The sequence below is a fragment of the Haliaeetus albicilla genome, chromosome 9, assembly GCF_947461875.1.
Source record: "Haliaeetus albicilla chromosome 9, bHalAlb1.1, whole genome shotgun sequence".
In the NCBI taxonomy this organism is placed as follows: Eukaryota; Metazoa; Chordata; class Aves; order Accipitriformes; family Accipitridae; genus Haliaeetus; species Haliaeetus albicilla.
Window position 1 is genome coordinate 7,875,946 of NC_091491.1, and position 8,423 is coordinate 7,884,368.

Below are 8,423 nucleotides of genomic sequence, written 5' to 3' on the forward strand. Positions count from 1 at the left end.
GTTTCCCTTTTCTATTTGCAGCGCTCGCAAGCGTCCCATCCCCTACTACCGCCCCAGCCCCTCGTCCTCCAGCTCGCTGAGCACCTACTCCTACAGCCGCAGCCGCAGCCGCAGCTATGACAGCTACAGCACCAGCCGCAGCTGCAGCCGGACTCGCAGCCCCCCCAGCCGCTCCCGCAGCCCCAGCCGCAGCCCCAGCTACAACAGCCGCAGCAGCTCGGAAAGCGCCGGCTTCTGAGCCCCCCCGGCACTCGGCCACAGCCCCCCCCGCCATCCCGGCTGTGCCCCCACCCCGATGCCACCTGTGCATCCTCCTGAGGGACGGGGACCACCGGGGAGGTGGAAAAGAACCAGGGGCTGCTAAGGATGGACCTTGCGGGGGGGCTGAAAACTCAAATGGGTCCTTGCATCGCCCTGGGAGGGGGCGATCCCCCCTCTCCCCCCCCAGCCCGGGGTGTTTTGGGGGTCGGGATGGGGTAGGGGGAGGCTATCTTCTTATTTCTGCGAGCACCAGGGTGGGGCGGGATGGGGGGGTGAGCACAGAGCGAGGGAACAAATTGCTCGGCAGAGACCTTGGGGCGAGCAGGCTGGGGACCCCCCCAGGAGCCCCCTGTGCATTTTTGCGTTGGTTTGACTTTTTTAGCACAAGCGTATCCTTGGGGGGGTGGGGAGGGCAGGAGGGGGCTTCTCCAACCCAGGCTCAGCTGGAGGACGTGATGCCAGCCAGAGGCGAGGCCCAGCTTTCCCCCAGCAGAGAAGTCACCGTGTCCCCATGGTGTCCCAGGTGACAGGGGCACCGCAAACCATTTTGGGCTCCCCCCCCCCGACCCAAGCACACCCCGAGCCATGGATGAACAAAGGCCGGCAGCACCCGCAAGTCTCTTCCCGAGCAGGGACGTCTTGGGGGGCCACCCCTGTGGGTTAACGCTGCTCATCCCGGCTCAGGAGCCGGCCCTGGCACCCATCCATCTCACCCAGTTTTGGGGGGGACCAAGCCATCACCCCCCAGGAGGAGGCAGCTGCAGGGCTGAGGTCTGGACTGGGGATTTTCCACCCCCAGGGCCGCATCCAGCCATCCTCCGGCTTCGGCATGTCGTACCCCACCTTTGGGCTCACAGCCCCCGGCCACCTCCTGCTCTGGGGCCGAACGGGGGCTTTTTAAACTTAATTACAGAAAGAGAGAGGCAGGAGAGTCCCGGGCTTTGCCGGCAGCCCCGCTTTTGCAGGACTTTGCTGATTTTCCAAAAAAAAGCCCCCCTTACTGCGGGTGCTGAGGACGGTCCTGTCCCCCCCGGGGTGGTTGGTGTTTAATCCTCGCGGGCCCCGTGTTTTCCGGACGGCTGGAGCAGGACGATGGGGATGAGCCTCCCTGGGTGGGAGAGCAGCTGCCTGGATTAACCCGCTGCCCCTGGATGAAAAGCCGGGCTTTGGCAGTCCCGCTTGACACTGGTTTCCAGCCAGCCGGGATCGGGGAGGGGGGGATCCTTTGGACTCCAGCTCGGCTGGTAATGCGACGGCCTCGTTAGCCGACAGTCTGATGAACCGGAGGTCCCGGGAGGATGGAGATGTGAACGGTGGGGCACTCCAGGGTCGTCTCCCAAACCTGGCACGTCAAGGAACCAGGCTCAGCCGTGGGCTGAGGATTCACCAGCCCTTGGAGAAACATCTCCAGCCCCTCGGTATCCCACCCACCGCCTGCTCTGCTGGCAAAGCCACCGGTCGCCCTCGGCGGTGCCCAGACAAGCAGAGCTATTAGAAATGGGGTGAACAGGTAAGGAGGGGACACGCTGGTGGCTCTCCGTGGCTCAGCTTGTCCCCACGTGTCAGCCCCGGGCACGGCGGCAGCTCTGGATGTGACCATGGCGGGAGGAGGAGACGAAGGGTGCTGCTCCCCCTGAGCCTGGGGAGATGAAGGGCATGAGTGCCCCCAGCATCCCTACAAACCCCTGAGCCACACGCTCCAAAAACCATCCCACCCCTCTCCGGCCGCTGCCACAGCAGCCCCCCCATCACCCCACGGGGAAGCTCAGACCAGCCGCGGGAGCCCCAAAACCCTGCTGGGAGAGGGGACCTGAAAACATCTGAATTCAAGCCGCCAGGGACAGGTTATTTTGCCAGCGGGCGCAGCCCCCAGCCCTGCAGCCCCCCAGGGCCGCGGCGCCTGAAAGCCCAAGACCCGACTGCAGCGCCGGTGCGGACAAGCCAGCACATCAGGGAAAATTTCCAGTCTTCCTCTTTTACAGCCTCTGTCTCCTGCCGCGGAGGGAGCTAACTGGAACAAATACTCTGTAGAAATACTTCAGTATTTTCCTCTCGCGCGTGCGCTCTCTCTTTTTTTCTGGGTTGTGAGTACAGCTGTAGATTCAGTGAGCTGGTTCAGTTACAATAAAATATACAGTATATATTGTAAATGACTCTGCTGGGCACGGAGCGGTTTCTTCGGGGGGGGCAGCACGGCAGGATTAACCTGCTCCCTCCCTGCAGGCTTGGTTTTGTCCAGCTCCCCACGGACCCATCCTCCTCTGCCCCCCTGCCCTCCATCTCCAGCCATGGCTCGCTCTTCCCCGTGCATTGGCCTCTGGTTCCGTGCAGAGCAGCGCTGGGCACCGGTGGTGGGTCTGATCCCCCAGAGCATCCTGCTACGGGGTGAGGGAAACCCTCTGGGGAGGCCCCGTTGCTGGGGCAGAGGTCTTCCTTTGCGTCCTTCCCGTCTCCCTGCAGCCCTTCTGGCTCCCTGCATCCTTCCCTGCATCCCTCCCATTTGCCTGCATCCCTCCCATCCCTCCCTGCACCCTTCTCTGCATCCCTCCCATCCCTCCCTGCACCCTTCTCTGCATCCCTCCCATCCCTCCCTGCATCCCTCCCTGCATCCTTCTCTGCATCCCTCCCTGCATCCCTCTCTGCATTCTTCTCTGCATCCCTCCCTGCACCCTTCTCTGCATCCCTCCCATCCCTCTCTGCATCCTTCTCTGCATCTCTCCCTGCATCCCTCCCAGCATCCTCCTCTGCATCCCTCCCTGCATTCCTGCCTGCATCCCTCCCATTTCCCCGCATCCCTCCTTGCCTCCCCACCTGCATCTCTCCACTCCCTCCCTGCATCCCTCCCTTCAGCCTTCCCATTTCCCCGCATCCCTCCCATCCCTACACGTCCGCAGTCCCCGCAGCGCCTCAGCCCCCCCCCCGCCCCGGCTCCCCTCCAGCCTGCGCCAGCCCCCGCAGGATGCGGCCCCGCACGGCTCAGCTGCAGTCAGCTGGTTCAGAGCCAACGCTGGGCTCTGCCCCAGACAAAGGGGTTTGGCAGGGTGCTGGCAGGGTGCTGGCACCCACTGCAGCCGTAGGTGAGGGTGACACCCCTCGAATCCCCTGCTGTGGCATCCCCCCTCCCCGCGCCCCATGGGGAGGGCTCCCTGGGTCCACATATCCCTGCACTGAGTGCGTCAGGTCTCAGCTACCGCTTGGCTCCTTGCGCTGGTCACACGCTTCTTTAAAGCAAAGCAGCCAGAGCTCGGCCCCGGGAGGGACATCCCACTGCGGTGCCTCTGCCCCCCCAAAAACTGGCTGGTCCCGCTCCACAGGGCTGGGGGGCAGAGGGGGGGATGGGGTAGAGGTGATGGGGTCCCAGGGGCTGCCAGGCTCACCGGGCTGGGAAAACAGCCCTTCCCCTGGATCGGGGTCCTGGAGTGTGGCCCCAAATGGGAATTCCTTCCCATGTGCCAGGAGGATGTCACTGGAGAGACAGGTTTGGACGTGAGGGCAAAGGACTAAGGGAAGGAGCCACCCGCTCCCAACCCAAGAGGGTGCTGCTCCCTCCAGCCCACCCTGGCCCCCTCCAGCCCCCATGAGGTCCCATCAGCCCCCATCAGGTCCTGTAAGCCCCCATCAAACCCTACTGGTCCCATTGGCCTCCATCAGCCCCGTGGACCCCAGGGACCCCCACCCCCAGGGGCTGGAGCAGCTTCACCCCAACTTGGTGCTGGGGGTTCCCTGCCACGAGGTTGAGCCCCGTGGCTGCAGGGGGGGCTGGGGGGGGGGCTCCAGAAGCTTCTGGCTGGTGGGTGACACAGCGGCTGTCGGACTCCTCCACTGACTCATCGCCCCCGAGGTGCTGGCCCAGCCCCAGCCCCCTCCCCACGCCGCTGAGGGGCTGCGCAACCCTGGCATGGTTTTACGGGCAAGACGGGATGGTTTTACGGGCAAGAAATGCAGGCAGGCGGGGGCGAGGCTGGGAGCAGCTCCAAGGGCCATCCATCACTCCCAACCAGCCAAACCTCCCACGGCGAGAGGCAGACGGACATTTTCCTGGCAGGGGGGACCCAGGGGGTGCTGCCAGCCCCGTCCCCGTGCCACGAACCCAGTGCGGCTGCGCGCGGCCGCCCCGGCCCCGGGAAAGTTTCTCGTCCCTTCCCTGGGCCCTGCCGTGATTTCCATTAATAGCCAGCTGAGCCGCCCGGCTAAAAATAACCACCGGCCCTCTTCATAAGTCGCCGTTGGCCGCCCCCCCCGGCAGCCCCCACGCACCATGGCTGAACGCCGCGTCCCCTTCACCTTCCTGCGCAGCCCCAGCTGGGACCCCTTCCGCGACTGGTACCATGGCAGCCGCCTCTTCGATCAGTCCTTCGGGATGCCCCATATCCCCGAGGATTGGTACAAGTGGCCGAGCGGCAGCGCCTGGCCGGGATATTTTCGGCTGCTGCCCCGGGAAAGCGCGTTGCTGCCGGCCCCCGGCTCGCCCTACGGGCAGGCGCTGAGCCGCCAGCTCAGCAGCGGCATCTCCGAGATCCGTCAGACCGCCGACAGCTGGAAGGTCACCTTGGACGTCAACCACTTCGCACCCGAGGAGCTGGTGGTCAAAACCAAGGATAATATCGTGGAGATTACTGGTGGGTGCTGGGGATGGGGATGGGGCTGTGGGGTCTCCCCCCGTTCCGGGTGCCCGGCTGGGGCAGCTGCACCGGGGCTTGCTGCGGGAAAAAAAGGGTGGAAAGGCAAAGCAGAGTGGAATAAGTGATGGGAAGCAAGGGAAGAAAAAGCAAAAGGAGGCGATGGAAGGGACAGGATGGGAGGAGAGGAAAGGAAAAAGGGAAGGGGAAAATCCAGGCGAAGAGGAAGGCCCAGCATTACAAGCTCAGGCTCGGGGTGCGCTCATGCTGGTGTTGCACAGGGTGCAGAGACCCCCCCAGCCCCATATATTGACCCCTCACTGCTGTCCCAGCCAGGACATGGGGAGGGACCCCCCGGCTGTGAGCCACAGAGGGACCTGGGGGTGATAGTGGGGTGTCACGAGTCCTGCAGCCCCCCTGTGCCCCCCCAGCAGCTCCCTGGGCAGCTCAGCCAGGGACACCGTGACAAAGCCCAGACCCTGTGGCACAAGGCCAGCGGCGTGCTTCGTGCCTGGAGAGGGGGGGTCCGCAGGGGGTGGGGGCAATTCCCCAGCCAGCAGGATTAAGGGGTGTAGCCCCAGGGAGGGGCGGGTGCTCAGTCTCCAGCCCCGCCAGGCTGGGGAGCCAAAATGAGGGCTGTGGGGCCAAAATGAGGGCTATGGGGCCAGCCGGCGGCGGTTGGGTCACCTTGGCCACCGCCAGCTCCTGGTGCCACACTTTGCTCCCCTTGAATTTGGGGGATGCTCCCAGAGGGGCCCCGCTGCTCCTGGTCCCCCCCACCCCCAGTTGCTCCAGGCTGATATTAAGGCAAAGAAAACCAGGACAGGCAGGATCAGCCCCACTGGGGATGTGGTGGGCTGGGGCAGGGATGGGTGCACCCCGGGGAACGGAGACCTTCCCAGCTCACTGCCCACCCAGCCGGCCCCTTCCAACCATCCCGTTTTTTTTTAATTCAAGGCAAACACGAGGAGAAGCAGGATGAACATGGCTTCATTTCCAGGTGCTTCACCCGAAAATACACGTAAGTACCAGGGAGAAGGGGAGATGGGATCCTGGCAGCCCCCTGATGTCTTTGGGGACCTCTGCCCACCCATCCAGCCCCTCCAGTGCCCACTGGCCAAACTGGGGATGCTGCTCACCCAAACTAGGAGTGGGGGGAAGCAGAAATTTGGGGCTAAGCATCTGTCACCGGTCACAGCATCGCACCCGCTGCGGTGCAGGGTGGGGTGGTGGGTGCATGGGGCGGTGGGTGCCGCAGCCTTGACCCCCCCCCCCCTCCCCCAACAGCCTCCCCCCTGGTGTCGAAGCCACAGCCGTGCGGTCCTCGCTGTCCCCCGATGGCATGCTCACGGTGGAGGCCCCCCTGCCCAAGCCGGCCATCCAGTCTGCCGAAATCACCATCCCCGTCACCGTCGAGAGCCAAGCCAAGGAGCCGGCCAAGAAGTAGGTGGCAGCGAGGATGAGGAAGAAGAGAAACCGCCACCGCCCTCCTGCATCCTCACACCCACTCCCGCTTGCAGCCGCCTTTTTATTGTCTATTTTATACTCGCCCGGTCACCGAGTGCCTTGAATAAATGTGAAGGAACCGATAGAATCAGCTGGAATAAAAAGTGGTAAAAGACAGCTGTCCCCATGCCCTGTGTCTGTCCTCCAGGAGCGCCAGCAGCACCAGTGCACCGCGGCTGTGCCACGCCGGCTGGGAACCGCACCGCGGGCACCGGCTCCTTGCTGCGGCAGGGCTGGACCAGAGCACTGGGACGGGACTGCCTGGGGCCAGCATGGCCAGCGGGAGGGCCACCGAGCCCTGCTCCACACCCTGGGGTCAGCATCCCAGGTCTTTGTATCCTGGGGTCAACATTCCAAGTCTCCCTGTCGCGGATATCCCAAATCTCAGGTCTCTTACATCTCAGTTCTCCAAATCCTGGCCTCCAGCATCCTGTCTTTACATTCCAGGCCTCCAAAATGTCTGGTCGCCACATGCCAGGTCTCCAACATCCCAGGCTCAGCATCCCAGTATTCCACATCCTGGGTCTTTGACATCCCAGGTCTCCAGAAATCTGGGTCTCAACACCCCAGATCTCCTACATCTCAAGTCTCACCACCCCAGGTCTCCAACATCCCATGTGCCTGACATGCCTGGTCTCCAAAATTCTGGGTCTCCCACATCGCGAGTCTCAGCATCCGGGGTCTCCGACATCCCAGGTCTCTAAAGTCCCAGATCTCAGCACCCTGGGTCTCACCATCCCCGCTCTCCAAAACTCTGGGTCTCAACATCCCGAATCTGAACATTTTGGGTCTCAGCACCCCAGTGTCACCATCCTGGGTCCCCACATCCCTGAAAAACAAGCACACATACACAACCCACCCAGGTCGCAGGGCAGCCCGAGGACAAACAGGCGCTTCATGGGCAGAACACCCCCGTCCTCAGCAGCGTGGCCCCTCCAGCCCCAAACCTGCTGCCCCCCCCCACGTACCCCCTTCCTTTCACCCCATTGCGATGGGCTGGGCAGGTTGGAGGGTTCAGCTCAGGGGCTGCAGCCACGCTGGGGGGGCTGGACCTGGCGTGGGGGGGGTGTCATGGCCCTGATGCCTTTCAGCCCCAGCTGGCCCCGTGCCCCCCGCACCCCCGTGGCTCTGGGCAGGATCGGCCCTACATGGCCGAGGCCAGGCCCGCAGCTGCGATGTTCCCGCTTGGACAAATCCCACTAATCCCCCCTGAGTCATCCCGGAGGCAGACGGTGACCTGGGAGGAATCCCGCAGCTGCGAGGCCCCTCTCTGAGCCCGGGGGGCTCCGTGTGCCCCCCCAAAAAACCCTTCTCCCTGAGCCCCAACCTCTCTGCCCCAGCAGTCTGAGGTGCAATGAGTTTTGCAGGTCTCAGGCACGATGCCCGGGGTGGGGCCGGATTCAGCTCCTGCTGCTGGGCAGGGGGGGTGTCACACGTGTGTTTGGGCCCCCCCGTGTGTGTGTGTGTGTGTGTGTGTGTGTGTCATTTTGGGGATGGGTGGCCACGGCAACCAGAGTGCTGGAGATGGTTGCCATAGTGAACGCAGCCGCTGGCACTCCAGTTTGGGGGGGGTGGGAGGGATGAACACCAGCCCCCCCACCCGGCCCTGCAGCACCTGGAGCAGGGGTTGGTGCAATGAGTTTGGCAGGTCTCATGCCTCCTGGGAGGGCATCCATCTGGCAGGCTCCAGCATCAGGGACGGGACAAGCGGGAGCTGCCTGAAGCCCCCCTGCCTGCAGGGAAGGGAGAAGGGCTGGGGGTGCCAGGCAGGGGCTGCCCCCACTCCCCAGCCTCTCTGCTTGCATTTGTGCTCCCCTGGGCACTGCACTGCAGCACCCAGCCCCGGGCACAGGTAACAGCCCATTTTTAGGGCCAAATCCTGCCCGGCAAGCAGTGTGGAAGCCCCTGCCCACTGGCTCATGCTCTTTCCTTCTCTCTCTGCCCCCTCCGGTGCATCTTTGGGGGACACTGACACCCTCACCCCCACGGGCACTGCCCAGGGCCCCGGGCGCTGCTCCAGCCTGGGGGATCCATTTC

General features: G+C 64.0%; 2 protein-coding genes across 2 annotated transcripts in view; both read left to right on the forward strand.

Annotated features, from left to right (window-relative positions):
* Window positions 1-2,414, forward strand: part of SRRM3 (serine/arginine repetitive matrix 3) — a 30,407-nt gene extending 27,993 nt beyond the window's left edge. Inside the window, exon 15 of the mRNA XM_069791390.1 lies at window positions 22-2,414. Coding sequence (XP_069647491.1) covers window positions 22-238 — 217 coding nt within the window. The 3' untranslated portion in view covers window positions 239-2,414. The remainder of the gene's footprint in view (window positions 1-21) is intronic.
* Window positions 2,415-4,418: 2,004 nt separating this feature from the next.
* On the forward strand, window positions 4,419-6,501 carry HSPB1 (heat shock protein family B (small) member 1). Its single transcript, XM_069791389.1, has 3 exons — window positions 4,419-4,880; window positions 5,838-5,901; window positions 6,168-6,501. Exons 1-3 carry the CDS (start codon window positions 4,520-4,522, stop codon window positions 6,325-6,327), a joined length of 585 nt encoding a protein of 194 aa, XP_069647490.1. The 5' UTR covers window positions 4,419-4,519; the 3' UTR covers window positions 6,328-6,501.
* The last annotated feature ends 1,922 nt before the right edge of the window (window positions 6,502-8,423 follow it).

What these genes read in the sequence shown, in the direction of transcription:
- HSPB1 (XM_069791389.1), top strand. Translation starts at nt 4,520, where the DNA reads ATGGCTGAACGCCGCGTCCCCTTCACCTTCCTGCGCAGCCCCAGCTGG. An exon ending in TAATATCGTGGAGATTACTG is followed by an intron (nt 4,881 to 5,837) that starts GTGGGTGCTGGG and finishes TTTTAATTCAAG; the next exon opens with GCAAACACGAGGAGAAGCAG. An exon ending in TGCTTCACCCGAAAATACAC is followed by an intron (nt 5,902 to 6,167) that starts GTAAGTACCAGG and finishes CTCCCCCAACAG; the next exon opens with CCTCCCCCCTGGTGTCGAAG.